Raw genomic sequence first — 23,933 nt, 5'->3', positions numbered from 1 at the left:
CAAGCACGGCAGGCAGGCTGCCTTCGGCGGCTTACCTGCGGAGGGTCCGCTGGTCCCGCGGCTTCAGCGGACCCTCTGCAGGCACGCCTGTGGGAGGTCCGCCGAAGCCGTGGGACCAGCGGACCCTCTGCAGGCACGCCTGTGGGAGGTCCGCCGAAGCCGTGGGACCAGCGGACCCTCTGCAGGCACGCCTGTGGGAGGTCCGCCGAAGCCGTGGGACCAGCGGACCCTCTGCAGGCACGCCTGTGGGAGGTCCGCCGAAGCCGCAGGACCAGCGGCCCATCCGCAGGCAAGCCGCCGAAGGCAGCCTGCCTGCCGCCCTCGCGGCGACCGGCAGAGCGCCCCCCGCGGCTTGCTGCCCCAGGCATGCGCTTGGCGCGCTGGTGCCTGGAGCCGCCCCTGCACAAGACATGCAAGAAGATCATGCTGAGGCTCTGCACAGCTCTCTACCTAAAGTAGTCTCCAGAGACCCCACTCTAAGCAAAGCTACCCAGTGCAAAGAGGGTTTGTCAGAAAAGCTGACAGACTGTGTGAGCGTATACATATGCATGTATGTATATACAGACAGAGAGAGAAAGAGAGATCCACGCTCCTATTCAGACAAAACTCCTTTTGATTTCAGAGGGGGTTAGCCTGAGAAGGACTGAGAGAAAATTGAGGAAAGCCCTTTGATTATTAGATATATCATTTTTATTTTCATTTTGATCTTTGAATAGGGAAGGCAGAGATCAAATGCAATATATAGGGATTTAAACATAGCAATTTAAACAGAAGACGAAAGAAAAATAAGCTTTATCGTGAGGCCTTTTTGAATGCAGAAACATTCTGTAGTTTACTACATTGTTTAGCAAGCTTTGTCCAGGGTCCTACAGTTCTGGATTAATTGATTTACACTGTAATAATTTCACTTGACACTGACCAGTCATTAGTAACTATGTTGCTTTTAAGGAATATGTAACTATGGCCTTCCTTTGCATTAATAAAGACAGATAATCCCATTAAGTAAAAATGCTGTAATTAACTGACACCAAATAAGCTTACTTATATAAGGCCTGATCCCAAGCCCATTGAAACCAGTGGAAAGATTTCCATCGATTTCAGTGGGCTTTGGATCAGGCCCACATTGCTCGCCTCTTATCCAACACCCCTTCTCCCCTCAACTACAACTTCACTAAAACCAGCCAATAACTATAATTCTACTGGAATGAGAGATTTTTGATCTCACAGTCACTTAAATACGAAGAAAAGATGGTGAAGCATAAAGAGCTTTATTAAACTGAAAGCTGAATTCCTCATTTCTTCATCTCCCCTATGTGAATCTTAGAGTGATGACAACCCTGTGCTTTGCAGCCCCGTAGGTATTTCTGGCACTGATGTTCTCCACTGAAAACACAATTAAAGTTGCAAAACCCTTGCTTGCTTGTGGAATAGTGTATTGTTTTTTAAATTAGACCCTGATTCTGCATGGTTCTGAGTAGGCTCAGCGCCTCTAACTTCGGTAGGAATTGAAGGCGGTCAGCACCATGCAGACTTTGCAGGATTAGGCCCTTCATCTGGCTGTCCTTGAGGGTACATGGCCATCTTCACAATGCCAAAGCTTGCAATGCCAACAACTTTTAACAAATATTTTGGTTCTCACAACAATGCCATCTAGTAACCAAAAGAAATACTAGGATAAGCACTGTTGTATTGCTGTAGAGAAAACACAGTGACAATCCTCAAGCCATCACTTTAGTTCTTAAGACATGAGCATGGTTTCTCAGGAATATAGCCCATAGATGACATGAAGCAGGGCTTTTGTGGTGGAATACTGTACCCATACGAGATGTGGTGCCAATATCCCCTCCTTGTGAATGGCCTCTTAGGTTTGCTTGAGGACATACACCTTATCACCATGTTAATGGACATTAAAAGGATGTGACATTTGGAAACATGACTGATGACTAGCTCTAGACATGAAAGACTGGAAAAGCACCAGACTATGGTGCTGCAGGAAAGGCAGTATGGGGGTGATGGAGTATGAGACTGGATGGCTGGAGTTTGGAGGCAGACACAGAGGACTCACAACATGGAAACACACCAACCATACCTTCACTGGATCCTTTGCCTTTCCTGTCAGGTAACTCTAACCCTGTGCCCCCCGAGGGATATAAGGAGACGTCCGTTGGCACTGGCCAACTGCTGGCTGTGTCTTCCGTGATCTCATACATCTGCCCTTCCATCGGCTGCAGGTGCCAGTTTAGGCCAAACAGGTGCATGGCTGTAGTGAGCAATGAGAAAAGTCATCTTTTTCTGCTGGGAAGAGCTTCATAACTGTAGGGGCACTTTGTAGACTATCACCCTACTGCTTTATACTATGTTATTTGACAGCCCACACTGGTTCTGCAATAACATCAAGAACATGACCATTTCTTTGGCCTGGTTCCCCTCTCACACTAGTTTCACACTAGCCTAGCACTGTTTACTTCAATGGAATTGCTCCTGATTTATGCCAAGAGAATTGGACCCCAGGTCCCAGAATACACCTGAAGTTGGGAGGAAAATTCAGTGAGCAGTTTTAGGGATAACACTTAAGAAGAAGTCAATGTTATATGCACCAATATATCCAGAGAAACTGAGCCTTTGCTGTGCATTGTTGTATTCACAAGCTATTGTCCAGGCCCTTAATCATTTTTTATCCAGTCCTTATACAGGGAGAGACAGTGGGAATTTTGCCTGAGTAAGGACTGAGTAAGTGGCTTAGAGGTCTGCCACATATAATTCATTCTGTTATTGTTATGGTCTTAGTTGTATGTGGATTGAGTGCAAATTCATGTGACCGAGCTCTCGCTGGTACAATTCCAGCTTTCTGCTAATCATCCTGGGGGGTTAAAAGTGAGTAACACCAATTGGATTTGCATGAGTCCAGGACACAGCTTGTTGTAGGTTTCTGGGATTGCACAAGGCCATCCAGTGTATGAATCTGTTCCATGAAATCACAGAAAGGCGAGTAAAGTTAAGGAATATGATAGAACACTTAAAAAGCAAACACGGGTATGGAGAGAAGCATGCTTATGCAATTAAGACGTGCCCCCTGAAAACATGAAGGAAAACAATGTGGCTTCCTGTATCATTCCTTTCCTCCCCAACATAAACATTTCATATTTAATCACCATCCAGTTTACCTTCAGGCACTCAATGGCGAAATGATCCGATATTCAATGCACTTGTAATGACATTTTTCTATTAAGGGAGCGACTCCTATTTCACAAAATAGTTTCTCCAAGAAACTGTACAGTGATATTAACATCAGAGCTATTTAACATAAACAAAGAGGATGAGAACAGCACATTTTCACGGCCTATAGATGTCATTTTATTTATAAAAATACGTCAAAGTTTGTCAAACATCCCAATGATGAGTGCTGGGTTTAGTTAAGTCTTTACATCGGAAAGGATCCATTTCAAGTGGCTTGAAAAGGTATCTGAATGGTTCTTTTAAAATAGGTAGTTTGGACATACATAGCAAAATTAGCACTTGTTTCTATTTCATAATCAATTAGGACATCTACTAGCACGAACAGGAGTGTCGTACACTAACAGGTAATGGAAGATAACTAAGCTGATTGAAATTAGGATTCCCACTTTACCATGTAAACAGGGGCTGGATTTGTTATCAAAACCCTAATTAATCTATTAAGAAAGAAAAACTCACATAAACTCCCTATCAGATAGGAGAGACTCTCAGGGATATGTTCAAAACCAGGACATTTTTAAGCAGGCACATATACAACTTTACTAACAACAGGAAAGCTGCAGATATAGCTGTCAATTCAAACAGGGAACTTAGCATAGACTGGCATGTGGTTTTGATTTGAAGGGGGCACCTGGGTTTCTCCAGAAATGCTACATGAGGGTACGATAAAAAAAATCAAGCAGCCCAAGTATGGACGACAAGAACTTTCAGAGAGCCTTAGATATCAATCTTCTTATCCATTATGCATTTATGTACTTCCATGGCCCTCATCATCATAGTATCTGAGCACCTCAGAATCATTAGTGGATTTTATCCTCACAACATTGCATGAGGTAGGAAAGTATTATCCTCATTTCATAGATGAGGAATTGAGGCACAGTGTAGATGAAGTGATTTGCCCAAGTTCACATAGGTCATCTGCGGCCGAGTGGGGAACTGAACATAGATCTAAGTACAAGTCTAGTGCTCGCTTGAGTAGACCATCCTTCCTGCCTTATACCATGCGTATTGCCACAGTATTTGAATGCCTACTAGTTAAGTTACACTTAAGGGTCATTATTTCCTTCTCTCTCGCTGTCCCCCAGTACGCATTTATTTATTGTGGATAATAATTGTGAGAAAGCTAAAATGAAGACGCGAGCATTGTTTTGGGCACATTGAAAAGATTATGGAAGCAGAATACCTTGTTCTACAAACATGAGCGACTGACTGGAAGCCAGGAACTGCTGAGGCTTCCTTGCACATTGATTTTTTGTGTCTCCCTGGGCAAGTCAGCAGGTTATTTAATGCCTTATAGACGCACAAGCTTTAAGGAGAGAAGGGACCATCATGATCATCTAGTTTGACCTCCTGCACATTGCAGGTCACAGAACTTTACCCACCTACTCCTGTAACAGACCTGCTAACCTCTGGCTGAGTTACTGAGGTCCTCAAATCATGGTTTAAAGTCTTCAAGTTACAGAGAGTCATGTGTATAACCCTCCGTGGAATACAATAGGGAGCCTCACTCGAAGAAGAATCCACCATTTACACTAGTTTAAACTTGCAAGTGACCCATGCCCCATGCTGCAGAGGAAGATGAAACCCCCCCAGGGAATGGATCACTTGATGATTACCTGTTCTGTTCATTCCCTTTGGGGCACCTGGCATTGGCTACTGTCGGAAGACAGGATACTGGGCTAGATGGACCTTTGGTCTGATCCAGTATGGCCATTCTTATTTCTTATGTCTCTGCCAATCTGATCAGGGGGAAAATTCCTTCCCGACCCAAAATACTGTGTGATCTGTTAGACCCTGAGCAAGTGGGCAAGACCCACGAGCCCGACACCTGGGAAAGAATTCTCTAGTTTCCCCATCTATGAAAGGGGGCTATTAACGTTTATCTGCCTCATATAGATGTTACAAAGCCTAGTTCATGCATGTTCGTAAAGTAGGTCCTTGGCTGGAAAGTCTGTTAGAAATGAAGAGTTGTTATAGAGGCTTTCATTAAAAAGTCAGCTTTTGCCATTAGTTAACACAGATTTCCCCTCAAATAAAATATGAAATATCTGCGGTAGCTGTTGGCTCATGCTGATCCCTGCACCTCACAGATGACATGGGAAGATTATATACAGGTGTTTTAAGTGCTAATGAAATTAAAAAGTGTTAACAAGTAATTATTATTATACTAGCCTTTTGAGTACTTGGGTGGAGTAAGAGTGCCTGAGTAAGCACAAAAGATTGGCAGTGGTCCATTCCGCTTATCCTGGGGCTTTCTAATACAATACAGTTGAGTGCAGTATAAATATCTGGACAGGACAGATATACAAACCCATGAGATGGGTAGATATAACGCAATTTCTGCATAAAACAGGCACCAACCATAAGACTCTACTTGAAACCAAAACTGAAAATCTGTGTTTGCTTTGGAAACTGGCTTCGATTCGAGTCCTTTCTCATAAAACCATAATATCTCACCACGTGATTATGCGATTATTATTACTATTTTACAAATACCAAAACTTTATGATGTTGGAAGAAGATTCCGCCTCTCATTTGCTCTCCCATAAAGGCCACCTTCTTGCTGAAATGTCAAGTAATAACAGCAATGGATGTTTTAGGTCTGTAAATCTCAGTGGGATATTTATAACTGTTGATGCACACTGTTGTTTAAATGTTTTGAGAGCAGCACAAAGAAAGGAAATTCAATCTTGTTGTTCACTAAATTGATGCAAAGGCCTTCTGAGTAAAAAAACGGGTAAAGAATGGGGTCTTGGAACCATGGACAACAGACACAATCATACGCTTTGAAATGTTAATGGTTCCTAAAAGCAAAGTGAAGCCGTAAAAGATGCTGAGACTCCTGATGTTCTTAGTCTCCAGGTCAATCTGAACCCATGGTTGACATTTTCTCTGGCTTTTTTCTGCTCAGCAAGATGCGAGATGTGGCTCTCACAGTGAACGTTCCATCTTGACAATTTCCCTCTCCCCCCAAATGGGATGTTCAATAGATGCTCTAATACCGAAGGCTCCTGGGTATTAAAAGAGCACAGTGCAATTAACAGTCATTAAAATGTACCATTCAGTGCACTAGCATGTAGCTTCCACCACGTAGGAAGCCATGTGGCATGTGCTTTTGGGAAGCTTTGGTTACATTTTGCATAGTTTAAAAAACTCTTCTGTTTTTTCTTGGAATTGAAATACTAGTGGGGAGGGGGAATACAGTGTACGTGCTCATTGGACCAAATCAACCCCACCGCCATAGATCAACACACACCAGCGAGGCAGATGGCCCACTATGCTTGAGTTTTAAAATCAAATCCTCTAATTTTAAATTAAATAAGTGCTGGTGAAAGTTGCCTGGATGCTGAAATCCACGGATAACAGCACACAGACAGTAGCAGGGCAAGCTTCTTTATCACCGCATCCACAGCAAGCCTCAACACTGCTGAACCCTATGATTTAGTTGGGGATTGGTCCTGCTTTGAGCAGGGGGTTGGACTAGACGACCTCCTGAGGTCCCTTCCAACCCTGATATTCCATGATTCTATTCTGTGTTCTGAAGGGGTAGCTCTAGGTGGCAAGGAGCTTTCAAGCCTTCGCTACTCGGCTGACTATGCCAGGAAGAGTGCCAATTAATGCCAAAATACAGCGGTGATGTGTCTGTGGGCTCATAGGCACTAACGTTACATTCATTTAAGAGAGACCAGTAGCATGAACCTTCAGGTGGTGTCCTTTTATTTCTCATAGTTGAAAAATGCTACCTTTAAAATGAAGCACAATGTTGGTGGAACTGAAGACGCCGGCTCATAATTTTTATGTTACGCAATAGCATCCCTTTTCTGCATGGCATTATTCCTATTACATTGCTTTTCTCTATGGCTGTGAGCTTCATTCTCTGTTGTTATAAAGGCTAAGAATGTGGTAAAGGGGTTCAAAGTTTGCTTTTAAAAGGCACGGTCTTATGGATATGTTTCCATTACAGCCATTGTCTTATGACACAGCAAAACAAAGCAGTCAAAAAATCTTGCTCAGCAGAATAGAGAAAAGAGAACCTGGAATAACATTTAAGATAAAAAAAGACAAAAAAGGATAGTAATTCACATGGTCAACAAAATGGACATCTCTTGGGACAGGTTGATGGAGTGAGCAAGTTAGCAGAAAGAGGCAGATGATTGTGATAGATTACAGGGAGAAGAAAAGACAAGACATGTTTAGTGAAGCGTAAGAGACCCCAGAAACCACCGCAGTCATGAAAAACACACTGCTGCCCTTTATTAGATTGTTGACTTGCCCAAGCTGGCAAGGTAAGTGTAATAAATAACCAAACCAATCAATTACGATGTTTGAAATTAAGGCCCAATTGAAAGGCTATGGCTGAAGACACCAGCTGCTTTCCATTGTGTTTAAAGGGGGACTTGCAAAATGCATTTACACGGTAGGCTCACAATCTCGCGCTACTTCCTGCACAGTTCTCTGAAGGTCAGACTCAGGCCATGCCTCCCTGTTTCCTTACTCAGAGAAAACTCTCACCGAAGCCAATTACAACTATTTCACGATTTGGCCCTGAATGATTAAAAAAGCATTTCTCAGAATATACAGAGGATCATAAGAACATAAGAACATAAGAGAGGCCGTACCGGGTCAGACCAAAGGTCCATCTAGCCCAGTATCTGTCTACCGACAGTGGCCAATGCCAGGTGCCCCAGAGGGAGTGAATCTAACAGGCAATGATCAAGTGATCTCTCTCCTGCCATCCATCTCCATCCTCTGACGAACAGAGGCTAGGGACACCATTCTTACCCATTCTGGCTAATAGCCATTTATGGACTTAGCCACCATGAATTTATCCAGTCCCCTTTTAAACATTGTTATAGTCCTAGCCTTCACAACCTCCTCAGGTAAGGAGTTCCACAAGTTGACTGTGCGCTGCGTGAAGAAGAACTTCCTTTTATTTGTTTTAAACCTGCTGCCTATTAATTTCATTTGGTGACCCCTAGTTCTTGTATTATGGGAATAAGTAAATAACTTTTCCTTATCCACTTTCTCAACATCACTCATGATTTTATATACCTCTATCATGTCCCCCCTTAGTCTTCTCTTTTCCAAGCTGAAGAGTCCTAGCCTCTTTAATCTTTCCTCATATGGGACCCTCTCTAAACCCCTAATCATTTTTGTTGCCCTTTTCTGAACCTTTTCTAGTGCTAGAATATCTTTTTTGAGGTGAGGAGACCACATCTGTACACAGTATTCGAGATGTGGGCGTACCATGGATTTATATAAGGGCAACAATTGGAACAATGAATAAATACTAATGATAATAGCAAGAGAAACAATGGCCTGGATTTTCAAAGGAGGGTAAGAGTGTTAGGCACCCAATTCCCACTGAAATCCAATGGGATTTGGATGCCTAATTCCCATAGCACCCTTGAAAACTCCAGTCAAATGCTCTGCATTTGTATTCTGCCTTACATGTCAAGAGGTAAATACACTTTACCTGAGCCAAATACATAGGAATGATGGAGTAGGTTAGGCTGGTGGAGGAGTGGCACTATATGTGAAAGAAAGCATAGATTCAAAATCTTAAATGAATCCAACTGTACCATCGAATCTCCATGGATAGAAATTCCATGCTTGAATAATAAAGAGTAAAGCAGTAGGAATATGCTACCGACCACCCGATCAGGATGGTGACACTGTGAAATGCTCAGAGAGATTAGAGAGGCTGTTAAAACAGAAAACCTAATAATAATGGAGATTTCAACTCTCCTCATATTAAATGGATACATGTCATCTCAGGACAGGATGCAGAGATAAAATTTCTGGACACCACAAATGACTGCTTCTTGGAACAGCTAGTTGTGGAACCCACAAGAGGCGAGCCAATTCTTGGTTTAGTCCTAAGTGGAGCACGGGATCTGGTCGAATAGCAGAATATAGCTGAACTGCTTCGTAATAGCAACCATAATATAATTAAATTTAACATCCTTGTAGGTGGGGAAATACCAAAGCAACTGACCACAGTAGCATTTAAAGAAGTAAAGAAAAGAATTATCAGATACATAGATGAACATAATTTGTTTGGGAAAAGTCAACACGGCTTCTGTAAAGAAAAATCATGCCACACCAAACTATTAGAATTTTTTGAAGGAGTCAACAAACATGTGGACACGGGTGATCCAGTGGTTACAGTGTATTTGGACTTTCAGAAAGCTTTTGACAAAGGCTCTTAAGCAAAATATGCAGTGTTGTAGCCATGTCAGTCCTCGGGGTGAGTGAGGCACTGAGGAAGAGCTCTGTGTAGCTCAAAAGCTTTTCTCTCTCTCAAACAGAAGTAGATCGAATACAAGATATTACCTCACCCACCTTGTCTCTTTTGAGCAAAGTAGGCAGTCAGCGAATAAGAGGGAAGGTCCTCTCAAGGATGAATAACTAACTGTTTAAAAGAGAGGAAACAAAGGGTAGGAATAAATGATCAGTTTTCACACTGGAGAGATATAAGTAGTGGGATCCCCCTGGGATCTGTACTGAGACCAGTGCTGTTCAATACATTCATAAATGATTGGGGAAGTGGGGTAAACAGTGAAGTGGCAAACTTTTCAGATGATACTAAATTACTCAAGATTGTTAAGTCCAAAGCTGACCGCGAACAGTTACAAAGGGAGTTACAAACTGAGTGACTGGGCAACAAAAATGGCAGATGAAATTCAGTGTTGATAAATGCAAAGCAATGCACATTGGAAAACATAATCTCAACTATGCATACAAAATGAAGAGATCTAAATTAGCTGTTATCACTCAAGAAAGAGATCTTGAAATCATCTTGGACAGTTCTCTGAAAACATCTGCTCAATGTACAGAAGCAGTCAAAAAAGCTCATATATGTTAGAAACCATTAGGAAAGGGATAGATAATAAAACAGAAAATATCATAATGCCACTATATAAATCCATGGATATGATAGAGGTCTATAAAAACAAGAATGGTGTGAAGAAAGTAAATAAGGAAGTGTTATTTACCCTTTCTCACCATAACACAGGGATCACCCAATTAAACGAATAGCCAAGAGGTTTAAAATATATAAAAGGAAGTACTATTTCACACAATGCACAGTCAACCTGTGGAACTCATTGCCAGGGGATGTTGTGAAGGCCAAAAATATAACGGGGTACAAAAAAGAACTAGATAAGTTCATGGAGGATAGGTCAACCAGTGGCTATTAGCCAAGATGGTCAGGGATGCAACCCCACACTCTGGGTGTTCTGAAACCTCCTAGGAGTGGATGACAGGGGATGAATCACCTGATAATTGCCCTGTTCTTTTCATTTCCTCTGAAGCATCTGGCACTGGCCATTGTCAAAAGACAGGATACTGGGCTAGATGGACCTTTGGTCTGGTTCAGTATGGCCGCTCTTATGTTAAACAGGGAAATAGAGAGAGCGCACATGCAAGCTTTGGTAAAACGAAGCTTTCCATCTCCTTTTTCTTCTCTGTTGGAACACTAACAGCAAAGGCTTTGGAAGTGCCTCCCCTGGGCCCACTCAGCACAGCAATTCCTTCCTCTTCTATGGAGCACCTCTTGGGCTTAATAACAGCTCAGCCAAAGCACATGAGAAAGGAGCACTTTTCGAAAGCTAGGACTCTCTTCCCCCAGGAGCAGCCCATGCGGAAGGAGTAGAGAAGAACAGGAAGAAAAGAAACAGGGGGTCAGGACAAAAACAATGAGTAAAGAGGAAACAGAATGAAGAAACAAAGAGCCAGAGAGAGAGAGAGAGAGAGAGAGGATGAGACCATTAAGGGATGGAACATGCTAGAAAAAAGTAAGGGAGGGAATGAGCAAGAGAAGTGACGGGCAACAGACAGGAAAAAATGTGGGGCTCAAACATGGAATGGGGAAGGCTTTCAGAACAATCCTTGTATCCATCCTTCTTTCTTCTTCTGTCTCCCATTTCTCTCTCTCTTTTTCTCCGGAAGTGAACTGGATGTAGCCTCTTCTAATGTACTCCTCAGACTCTCTGGCCTTTGGGCCAAACATCATGCTGGCCCTTTGTAGTAACGACACCTTTCAAGTGAGAACTGGTATTTTTAAAAAAAGTTCAAATACTTTGGATTCCACCAGTAAATTACTCAAGGCTAATTTTGACTCAAGTAAATCTATTGCTTTCGCTCCTATCTCTGAGATAAACTTGACTGTAATTATCTGAATAACCGTCTCTCTCTACACTGAAATTATATGATTTTTGAAGAAGTGGAAGAATTGACTGCTGCAGAATTAATCATACTTTTCTGACATTCAATGTTGTTATGAAAAGGAGTCTTTCAGAGTGAAATAATCACTCAGTTTGTCAATCTTTCAATAAATCATGGAAAAGGCCTATAAGATTAAGGGGAATAAAAGCAGCAAAACAGACATTAAAGGAAGCAAGCAAACAAACATCTCTCCTGAGTGCTTGTTGACACTTTACTCAGGGGAAATGCTACTTTGCCCAGAGGGGTGTGCTGGCGACATGCCAGAAGCTCAAGAGCCAAGTGACTCTCGTGGCACTGCCTGTGTCCAGAGGGAGTAAGGGTGGCAACTGCAAGACTGGGCCCCATATAAAATGCAGCACATCATGGCTCCTCACATGGTTTATATAAACGCATGGTGAGGTCAATTCCCAGGATGTGATGCCTCCATGTTTTGTTCTATCCTGTACTGAATATAATACAACACAGCACAGGTGTTGACTCCATTGGTGCTCCGGGGATGAAGCACCCACGGAAAAAAATAGTGGGTGCTCAGCATCTACTGGCAGCTCTGATGATCAGCTCCTCCATCTTCTTCCCAGCACCTCCTGCCCGTCGCGATCAGTTGTCCAGCGGTATGCAGGAGTCGCTGGGGGGGGAGGAGGGGAGGAGTGAGAGCAGGGTACGCTCAGGGGAGGGAGCGGAATGGGGCGGGGGAAGAGCAGGGGCAGGAAGAGGTGGGGTGGGACTTGGGGGAAGGGGAGGAGTGGGGGCAGGGTCTGGGGTGGATGGGGGCCAACTCATAAAGACGGCACCTATGCAACACAAGTACCTGTCACCACACAGGGCTACACCTCTATATTAATGAGAGAAGGGATAGGACCTAGGTACGAGGCTCCACCTTGGTTGAAGCTGCCCTGCATTCCTATCATGATAGAGCACTGCCTGTTGGCACTTGATCTTTGTATGAACCATTCACCCAAATTAAAGACGTGAGCAGCCATGGGGCCGGGATAACCTTAACTTATGCAGGACCAGAAGCAAGAGTTGGGGCTCCAAGCCACCATTTCAACAAGAAATCAGAGCAGAATTTTTGGATCTTCTCTGGAAACATCTCCAGATGTTGTTTCCACAAAACACAACCCACCTCCCCAAGAGGTCACTTGTACTGATTGTGCCCAAGGAATGTATCTGCCACACTCATCACACTTTGACGACTTCTGACTTAACTTTTTTATCTAAACAAGATGTGTCTTTCCTGTGTGTTGAAGCTACAGTAGAGACTTTCAAGGTGCAAGTAAATGGCCTGCAAATAGTAACAGTTCCTTCTTAGCAGAATATTTTATATTTTCAATTAGTTGTCAATTGCTCTTAAAAGCTACAACAGAGCTTCCAGATGAAGCACCCTTTGAAAGCTTCAAGGAAGTGACTAGAAAGAAATACTATGAAATGAAGTGGTTAAACTCAATGTTTGTTCAACGCAGAGTCAGCACTTCCTATTCAAGGTTTCCCTAATTACCCTGGGGATCAAAGAATTTCAAGTGATTGGCTGTTCATTCGAAGTGCTAATAGATGATCACTGCCCCCACCAGCTTTAGTGTGGCACACTCACAGGCTTGTCATTTCCTGCGCAGAGGGGCAAGATACATTTTAAATGCTTAGCATATTTATATTCATTTCCTTAGGAGGCTCTTTTCAAGTGTCAACCTATGAAAAAAAAACGATTTATATGTAAAGGCGCCCTGGCTTATCAAAGAAGCTGTCTGCTTATGTATAATCTATAATTTCCTCCCCACACTTGCACCAATGAGAAAGCAGAAGAGGAAGTCGAAAGATGAACCTCAGCAACATTTTGCTGCTGTTAGGCAGCTTACTGCACTGGTGCAGCTTATTCCAGTCCCACAGATGCTAGTAAATTTGGTGTTATACATGCTCAGGCCTTCCTTAGTAAAATAATATTTTTCCTTCCAGATTCCCTTTATGACAGAGGCCATATTAATATGTATATTACTGAGATTTCTTCACAATCAAAGTCAATTATAATATGGTCCCACCGTACCTCTAAATGGTGTTTTAATTTGTGTATAGAATATTAGCCATAGAAATTTCCCATTGGAGTATTCACTTCAATTAGAGAAATGAGTACAGACAGGGGGCTTCCAACTCGGCTTTGCAACTACTAAAATTCTGGGTTAGCCTGTTACGCATGATATAATTTTACACATACTATTTCATTAGGCACCTATCATTGCTGAACCCTCACTGAAGGAATGTAATTCACCAAGTTAAATCAGCTACAGTTCAGCAGTTGTTATTTATTATTTGTATTGGGGTAGCAGCTATCAGCCCCAGTCACGGTTGTGATAGATGCGGTACAATCACAGAACAAAAAGCTGGTCCCTCTGTTCCAGCAAAGGACTTTAAGCACATGTTTAATTTTAACAATGTCAGTAGTTCCACTGACTTCCAACAGAACTACTCTTGTGCTTAACTGAATCAGGATGACGTGCTCAGTAACTCACATACTGAGCCTTAAAACCCAGTCCTTTCTGCCACAGAATCATAGAATATCAGGGTTGGAATAGATCTCACAAGGTCATCTAGTCCAATCCCCTGCTCAAAGCAGGACCAACCACAACCCAGCCAAGACTTTGTCAAGCCAGGCCTTAAAAACCTCTAAGGATGGAGATTCCACCACCTCCCTAGGTAACCCATCCCAGTGCTTCACCACCCTCCTAGTGAAAAAGTTTTTCCTAATATCCAACCTAGACCTCCTCCACTTCAACTTGAGACCATTACTTTTTGTTCTGTCATCTGCCACCACTGAGAACAGCCAATCTCCATCCTCTTTGGAACCCACCTTTAGGTAGTTGAAGGCTGCTATCAATTCCCCCCTCACTCTTCTCTTCTGCAGACTAAATAAGCCCAGTTCCCTCACCCTCTCCTCATAAGTCATGTGCCCCAGCCCCCTAGCACCAGGAAGTTGTCCCCAACATTCTCCAGAAACTTCCTGGTCTGTCTGTGCATTGCTGTATTGCTCTCCCAGGAGATGTCAGAGTGATTGAAGTCCCCCATGAGAACCAGAGCCTGTGATCTGAAAATGTTTGTTAGTTGTCCGAAGAAAGCCTCGACTACCTCATCTTCCTGGTGTCGTGGTTTATAGCAGACGCCCACCATGACATCGCCCTTTTTGCTCTCGCCTCTAAACTTAACCCAAAGACTCTCAACAGGCTTTTCTCCAGTTTCATACGGAGCTTGAGCAAGCATACTGCTCTCTTATATACAGTGCACCTCCTCCACCGTTTCTCCCCTGCCTGTCCTTCCTGAACGGTTTATACCCATCCACGACAGTGCTCCAGTCATGTGAGTTACCCCACCAAGTCTCTGTTATTCGAATCACATCACAGTTCCTTTACTGTGCCAGGACTTCCAGTTCTCCCTGCTTGTTTCCCAGGCTTCTTGCATTCGTGTACAGGCACCTAATATAACTAGCTGATTGCCCTACTTTCTCAGGATGAATAAGGAGGCCTTCCCTTTTGCACCCTCCTCCTTGTGTTTCATCCAGGTATCCGACTTCCCAACCTACCTCTGGCCTTATCATTAAGCACATGGAAGTGAAGGTTTCATTATGTAGATGTTTTAAGGGGTCACTTCATTGTTTTAAGGAGACTTAGGAGATGAAGGTGCACTTTATTTTACTTTCTTATCTCTCTCCAAACAAACTTGAAAAAAACAAGCTATTAATGGTGAAAGTTAATTTGGGCAGAATACCCCACCTTCTCTGTGCAAAAACTTGGCAAATTGATACAAATGTACTATCTGGGAAAGCTGATTAAATGGATGACACAGCACAATTAATGACACTGGAATTTCCCCACCTCCCTAGAGACCCTGGGCAAAATCCAGCACAGGACTCAAGGGAGCTATAAATCTTCAGTGAATGGTACAGATCAGTGCTAAAAGCTCTCTCAATAACAACATTTAACACACCTGCCAATCTGTTAATTCCAGCCTCAGGACTAATCCAGCAGACAGAAAAAACCCAAATGCAACCCACAGCATTCTATAATGAGGCCCACAGCCACCTTTTTAGTTAATTACATCCCAAAAACAATGTTAAGAGAATGCAAAGGATGCAAAGTCATGAATGTAAAAGGTAGAAAATGTCAAAATTAAGATTGCCCGTGCAACTTTAATATGGTGCCCTTGTGCATATGCATCATGATAAAACGGTCTTTAATGACATGATCATATATTATTTTTCCCACAAGAATCCTGATAGGAGGAGCAATTGCAAGGAAAGTCTGCTCAGCCCCTGCATCTCCAAGTTGGAGCATTCTCAGGCACTCTGTGGAGATGCCGCATGTGAAGTCCATTCATAAATGGAGCATGTTTAGTTGCTTTGTGGCAATGGCACAGTCTGATTAGCATCAGGCGTTGTGAGGGGATGGAGCATGGTCAGTGCAGGTGGAATCTCCCAAGATTTTAGCTACCAGACTCGAACAAGTCTCTACTGAACATTTGTGACCAGAGATTTTTCAGAGGCTTATTATTTTGCCAAATTTGGGCCAATTTTCAGAGAGATGGCAAAAGGCTCGTTGCTACCTGTACCGCTTACAAGCAGGTGTGACTTACGGACATCTAGGGTATGTCTACATTGCAGCCGGAAGTGAGCCTCCCAGCCTAAGTAGAGAGACTTATGCTAGTTCAAGCCAACCTAGCATAGTAAAAACCACACTGTGGACATTGCAGCTCTGGTGGAGATGGGGGCTAGCCATCTGAGCTCAGATACAGGGGGTTGGGCGAGCTTGAGAGCCTTAGCTGCTGCCTGAACTGCCCTGTCCACACTGCTATTTTTAACACGATAGCCACAGCCAAGCTACTGTGAGCCTGTCTACCCAGGTTTAGAGCCTCACTCCTAGGTATAGCGTAGACATACTGTTATAGACCTGATTCTCCACTGCCGTGAACCTGATGTCATCATCTATACCTGTGACGGTGTAAAATGGTAGCAAATCAGAATGGCTGCGTTTCACACAGGTGAATAACTATCCATGCTTAGATAATTGTGTTTGAGGCCATTTGGGCTATCCTTTTGGTCCCATCTACTCCACAAAATAACTGTGTCAGAGGAACCAGTTACAATGGGGTTGTCCTGGGATGCGGTCCATGCCGGCCTTTTCCACACTAGCCTCATTTCCCCCACTAGCCTCATTTCCCCCAAATGTCCTGTGGTTACTAATACTGGTTCAGCTCCCTGAGTGTTAGCAGTGGAATGAGCACTAGATAAATAAAATGCCAATTCAATCTTTTACCGCTGGTAATCTAACACTGCTTAGGTGTTTTACTGGGCAGTAAAATGTCAGGAGCCACAAAAAGCCTTTTTTACACTACCACGCTAGGTGTATTTCTCTAATATTTCCCACCTTTGCTAACAACGGTTCTGCTCCACCTTGTGGTAGAACCAGTGTAAGCAACAGTGGGAAATTTTTGAGAAATAACCTTAGTACAGGCAAGGGCATTATTCCTCCTGGTACTCTTTAAAAAGATAAAAATAAAGTGTCCCTTTTCATTGGATATTGAAACCATCCATGCTACAACTGTACGAGGTGGACAATGCACCATACTCCAGCTGTACCATGTACTACCATGTTTTAAACAGGTTTCCATGCACTGCTCCCACCGTCTCTTTAAATTGGGTTGTAGTTAGCATGTTTCTGATTGCAATGTGGATGGGCTTTAGTACAGGGCACGACAAAGTCAAGCAAAGAGGTATGTCAGAAAGGCTGGTAATTGGGGGATGGGCTGTTAATTTTTAACTTGAAGATCATGTGCCATTCCCAAAATAAATCAGTTCTGCTCCCTAATCATTCAGGGTCAGATTCTGCCATCCTTACATTGCCTCATGCCTTATTGCATACGTTTTTCAATAAAGTGTAACACACTTTGTTAGTTACGGCCGGTCACCCCACCCTGGGTCGATACATTAGTTCTGGTCAGTTACATAGAATGTCACCCCTACCCTCTTCCTGGAGCTGGGGTTATGGTTCAAATGATCACTCAGAACAGGAATCCCCTATTCTCCTCCTACTTCAAACTGTCACTTTGTCTCTCCTTAAGGCACGAAACACAGCCCTCCTCATGGAGCTGGTAACTCAGACCTCTATTCCTAGGCCAGGAGTCCCCACCTCTCCTCCTCGGAGGTAGGCTGTAATTTTGCCAGCTGTAGAGCCTCAGCCTGCTTCTCTTTTAGGTGGCTCTTTTCCCCTAATTAGTGCTCATTTCAGCAGGCAGTCTTCTCCTGCTACCAAGGAGGAGGTAGCATATATGCTGGTTCTTTAAAGCTCATCTCAATTGGTTGGGTGAGATGGGAGCATTGCCCTGCCCCCTCTGCAAGGCTCCTGGCCTCACACACTTAAAGATCAGTGATGGGATCTCCTCCCCAAAACCACTTATTCGGGGGACCGCTTCCTCTCCCTACCAATATCTTCTAGGTCCTGGTATATACATCAGGCCTTCCAAAATTCTAAAGGGCCATGCCACTTGCTGGGGTGGGCTGACCTCTAGGTACCACACTACCCATAGAATCACAGATTATTAGGGTTGGAAGGGACCTCAAGAGATCATCTAGTCCAACACTCTGCTCAAAACAGGACCAATCCCCAAATGGCTCCCCTCAAGGATCGAACTCACAACCCTGGGTTTAGCAGGCCAATGCTCAAACCACTGAGCTATCCCTCCCCCATCACAAAGCCCAATAGAAATTTATACCAAACCCTGCACATAAGGTTTTGAAGCTATTTTGTTATTTATAGTAGAAAAGGAAGGCGGGGGGGGGGGGGAGAGAAAGAATCACTGAACTCTAATTCAGGAGTATTTTTCAGTGTTACTGACATCCTTATCTGAGCCTATTATTATGACTAGTTACCCCCGCACCAACGTATTGTGTTTAAAAACAGTGAAAGAAAATCCATTACGGGAAATGTTTCTTTCTCTCTCTTCTTAACTGTAATTAAATTACGTTATTCCACAGTAATTAGTATGAAATAAAAACACAGACTCGAAGAGAACTCCTTTCAGGAGATATTAAGACCTGTAAAATTGATTCCTCTTCAGCGTTCATGTGCAAAGGTCAGTCTGAGCTGTGAAATGAGGAGTCCGCCGGCACGTCTGTGTCACTGTCACAAAGGCTGTGCCAGCACTCACAGTGTCAAATGTGTATTTTTCGGGGGGCGGGGGCGGTAGTACAACTATAAAAACTCACTACACATAAACGTTACTGACCAAATCTGAGAGTCCATTTCTTTTCTTTTAATACAAGAAGAGGAAATTACATTCAGGTAACCTCTTTTATTAAACAATACTAAACCCAAGGGTGGACTAAGCATGCAAGGAGCTGACTTTCATGTTGTGACACTGACATGTGGTTTCATAACTTTTAAGGCCTAAAAGGACCATCATGATCATTTAGGAACCTCACCCACCCGCTCTGTAGTACAGCCATAACCTCTGGCTGAGTTTCACAATGCCACTGTGCAAATGCCAAGCTCAGTGGGATCTTTATGGCTCTTGATTAGCCAGAGACTTGACTGTTTTGAGCTATTTCTAAACAGAAGCCATTCTCTCTACTATGTCTGTGCATGGAATTTTTTACTGCCTGTGTAACAGGAGTAGGGGGTGGAGGGAGGGATGGCATTTTCACATCTTCATGTTATGTATGTATATATTTTCTAATTTGATCATTAGCAATGGGTCTCTCTGTTATAGCTAAGAATTAGCAAGGGCCCATTGCATTCACAAAAATGATTGCTTGCACACACACATACTCATTAAGCAAAAACAAGTCATTTCACAAGGCTCTAGCTCTTGCTGATATTGGGACAAATTGTGTTTTCTGTTATACTGGTGAAAACTGCACTATGCATTGTTTTTCACTCTCAAGTGTGATGAGGGCCTCATAATGATGTGATGTGTCATAATAATAAAAAGCTACAGAGGCTAAGCATCGAAAAAACCTTTTGCCATTCTCCACTACCTGGTCTGGGCTAACTAAACCTTACTCCACTTCAAAATGCTCAGGCTGTCTGCAGACATAGGATCTGATTCTCCACTGCCTTGCACCTTGACTAGTCATAGAATCATAGAACTTAAGATCAGAAGGGACCATTATGATCATCTAGTCTGACCTCCCGCAAGATGCAGGCCACAAAAGCTGACCCACCCACTCCTGAAATAATTCTCTCCCTTGACTCAGCTGTTGAAGTCCCCAAATCCTGATTTAAAGACTTCAAGTAGCAGATAATCCTCCAGCAAGCGACCCCTGCCCCATGCTGCGGAGGAAGGCGAAAAACCTCCAGGGCCACTGCCAATCTACCCTGGAGGAAAATTCCTTCCCGACCCCAAATATGGCGATCAGCTGAACCCCGAGCACGCGGGCAAGACTCTCCAGCCAGACACTCAGGAAAAAGACTTTCAATATCCCAACATTGACCCTCGGTACTAATTACCAGTGGTCGCACGTTATTGACCTATTGACTAAATCACGTTATCCTATCAAACCATTCCCTCCATAAACTTATCAAGCTTAATCTTAAAGCCAGAGAGGTCCTTTGCTCCCACTGTTTCCCTCGGTAGGCTGTTCCAGAATTTCACTCCCCTGATGGTTAGAAACCTTCGTCTAATTTCAAGCCTAAACTTCCCGACTGCTAATTTATATCCATTTGTTCTCGTGTCCACATTAGTACTGAGCTGAAATAATTCCTCTCCTTCCCTGGTATTTATCCCTCTGATATATTTAAAGAGAGCAATCATATCTCCTCTCAACCTTCTTTTGGTTAAGGAAAACAAACTGAGCTCCTCAAGTCTCCTTTCATACGACAGGCTTTCCATTCCTCGGATCATTCTAGTGGCCCTTCTTTGTACCCGTTCCAGTTTGAATTCATCCTTCTTAAACATGGGAGACCAAAACTGCACACAGTACTCCAAATGAGGTCTCACCAACGCCTTGTATAACGGGACTAGCACCTCCTTATCTCTACTAGAAATACCTCGCCTAATCGTTTAGGCCTGGTCTACACTGGGGGTGGGGTGGGGGTCGATCTAAGCTGCGCAACTTCAGCTACGTCGACGTACTTAGATTTACTTACCGCGGTGCCTTTGCTGCTGAGGCTCCCCCATTGACTCCGCCTGTGCCTCTCGCTCGGAAAGCGCTCGGCGGTTGATTTATCGCGTCTTCACTAGAAGTGATAAATCGACCCCTGCTGGATCGATTGCTCTGGAGGTAAGTGCATGGAATGAGTTTAAAATGCTATGAAATGAAAATCATCCTTGCACTTACGCTGTTGGCAGTATTTTGCATTCACTTTGCTCAGGTATAAATGACGACACAAAGGTCCCTTGTTTTTTAACTGTATCATCTGAATTCTGAGCAGGTCCTGAAAAATGAGTGGCAGTAATAATATGGTACAGATAGCTTACAGTGGTTTAGCTGTTCTGTTAATCTGGTTCCCATAAACTGGCCTTCTTACATTTGTTTTTAGAAGACTGGTAAAAAATACCACTCTGAACCGCCTCCTCCTAGCATCTGCAATCAACTATGCACTTTTTAAAATAGGTCACAGATCAAGGGCCAGATTCAGACCTGATGTAAGTAGCTGCAAATCCATGTTGTTGCAACCACTTTTACGGGGTCTGAATTTGACCAGAAATATAGACGCTTCCTCGAAAGCGTGGAGGCAATAGCTTTAAAGTCTGTCATGACATGACAAAGTTGCTAAGTAGGACTTTTACAGATACAATGTTGATGAGGGCCATATAATAAATAAATAGATTGATCAGAAGTCTAAATGCTTGAGACAGAGGTAGTATGTTAATTAATCAGGAGGTAGCTGAAAGTAGGGTTAATTTTAAAATGGCTGATGTGTCATGTATGAGGAACTAGACCAGCACCTTGCAGTCCCAATACTGGAGAATGTCAAAGGTGACTTAGTGACATTTTTTCCCCCCAAGACCCCAAGCGCATCTGACCAGGCTGGAGGATCTGGCCCATATTCTTATTATACTAAAACTGTAAAGTGTCTCTCCTTCACATAAACCTGGTATTGGCCTGGTTAGGTTCAATATGAGCAAGCAGAGGATAGTCCCTAACAGATATATTTGGTGTTTCAAAAGGACTAATTTCCCAAAGCTGAGGAAAATTATGAGCAAAATTGATTGGGAGGAAAAATTTAGACCCAAAAATATGAATGAAAATTGAGAGTTCTTTAAGAAGAGTTTATTAAATGGTCAAAAAGCCACAATTCCCCAATGAAGAAACAAGACAACTTTGGCTAAAAGCCCATCGTGGCTCAGTGGCAAAGTGAATGCAGAAATTAGAAGTAATAAAAATTGAAAAAAGGGGGAAATAGTTACCAATCAACATAAATCAGAAGTTATGACAAGCAGAAAATCGAAGGGAAGCTAAAGAGAGTAGAGGAAAACTCCATGGCTGGCTGGGCTAAGGACAACAAGGAGCTTTTTAAGTATACTAGGAACAAAAGAAATACCAGTAATACAATAGACCCACTATTAGATGGAGAAGGTAAAATTGTTAATAATTATTTAGAAAAGGCAGAAGTATTCCATAAATATTTCTATTCTGTATTTGAAAACAAGCAGGATGATGCACTTATATCACATGAGGATGACAAAGTACTTTTCAGTCTATTAATAACTAAAGAGGATGTTATACAAGTTCTACTGGGAACAGACCTTTTTAAATCAGCAGGACCAAATATATTTGGTGGTGACTCGTTTACAGCATATACATACCTTCGTGAGGAGAAAACACTGGGTGCTGAAGAGCTCTTTAATCTAGCTGAGAAAGGCATACCAAGAACCAATGGCTGGAAGCTAAAGCCAGACAAATTTATATTAGAAATTCAGCACACATTTTTAACGGTGAGGGTGATTAACCACTGGACCAAGCTAGCGGGAAGTGATGGATTCTCCATCTCTTGATGTCTTTAAATCAAGGCTGGATGTCTTCCTGGGAGATATGCTTTAGTCAAACAACTTATTGGACTCAATACAGGGATAACTGAGTGAAATTCTATGGTCTATTATATACAGGAGATCAGACTAATTTATGTAATGGTCCCTGTGGCCTTAAATTCTGTGAAAAGCCCATTGTAGATGGATCCATTGAAGAAGAAGGGAGTCTTTCCACTGATTTCAGTAAGCACTGGATCAGGCTCAATGAGATGTGCTTAATCAGCATTCTTCCCAGTGTACTTCTGAAGGACTGTTGACTGTTTCTGCAAGTAGGAATTCAATGACCTGGTTTCAGAACTTGCTGCCCTTGCACATTACACTTCCATTTTCATCATTTGTTTTATAAAATGTATTGCTTTTTAGCATCTGGTAAGCAGTTCAATATGATCGCATGAAGAGCCTCACAAAAATGTGACTACATGAGCACTGTCAGTTTCCAGTGCAATGATTTTGCAAAACCCATCTGGGAACGTATGTGGCTTTCATGAACATGGAAAAAGCCAAGATTTTATCCTTGTAAAACTCTGGAATCTGAGCTATAAAATGAGCATGCATTATAATTATGAAAGTTCAAAGTACTTTTTAGGTTTTATACTTGGAACCATTTGGCTTCTTGGACAACACTTCCATTGTTAGATTAATTTAAAAATATTTCTATATTTGTTGTTTTGAGCTGCTGCTAAAACAGAAGATAATTTATATTTGTTTTTAAGCCATATTTTCTGACAAAGAGAGATTTTTTCTTTCAGCAGTTTACATACAACCATATAGTTCCTTGACCCAACGCTGTTAATGTCAGGTTACAGATACTGGTAGGGCTGAAATAAAGGGAACCATCGATACCAGTGTGACTACAGTTAGTTCCCCAACACCCATCTGAATGAACTGATCTCCACGAGAGTAGCTCAAAAGTCAGATCTTGTATCTCTAACACCTTTATTTTAAAGCTGCCATTAAAACATCTCAGCTTCCTGTTTCTTGGGCTATAAAGCTAACTGTGGCTGCTGTCCAAAGACAAAATGCTAAGCCAAGGAAGAGATGCTCACTCTCTTGTAACAAGAAAGACTCTTTCTGGATGTGGAAGCAAGAAAAAATTCCAATTATAATTATTTCACAATGTGACTAAAGCGGCAGCAGAGGAAGAAAAAGCGTGAAGGGAAGGACTGACAATGACTTGCCCTGACAAATTTTTGTCCTTCACTTGTTTCTTCTCCCTAATGATTGCTGCCTTGCTTACAAGTACAGTCCTAAAGTGCAGCCTCCTCTGCTCTCTCTGAGCTAGGGATGTACTGCTCTGCACTTTAGAGAGCCTTATGTATTTTATATAACTTTAGGGGGAAGTTGGTAAAGTGACTTACACATTAAAGTGATTCACCCTAGAACTGCCCAGTGGAAACTTCCATTGCCAGATCCCTGCAGGCAGCTGGCTCTTGCTCAGTGCTACTCAACATGTATCTTGTCCT

General features: G+C 42.8%; 1 protein-coding gene across 1 annotated transcript in view; it reads right to left on the bottom strand.

Moving 5' to 3' along the window:
• The window catches only part of TENM4 (teneurin transmembrane protein 4), a 766,570-nt gene that overhangs the window by 207,413 nt on the left and 535,224 nt on the right, over positions 1 to 23,933 (bottom strand). Inside the window, exon 9 of the mRNA XM_045020846.1 lies at positions 2,090 to 2,260. Within this exon, the coding sequence (XP_044876781.1) occupies positions 2,090 to 2,260 (171 nt within the window). The remainder of the gene's footprint in view (positions 1 to 2,089; positions 2,261 to 23,933) is intronic.

Source organism: Mauremys mutica, chromosome 1, assembly GCF_020497125.1.
Source record: "Mauremys mutica isolate MM-2020 ecotype Southern chromosome 1, ASM2049712v1, whole genome shotgun sequence".
NCBI classification, from domain to species: domain Eukaryota; kingdom Metazoa; phylum Chordata; order Testudines; family Geoemydidae; genus Mauremys; species Mauremys mutica.
Note: the sequence above shows the minus strand (reverse complement) of the source record. Positions and strands in the feature narration are given on the sequence as shown.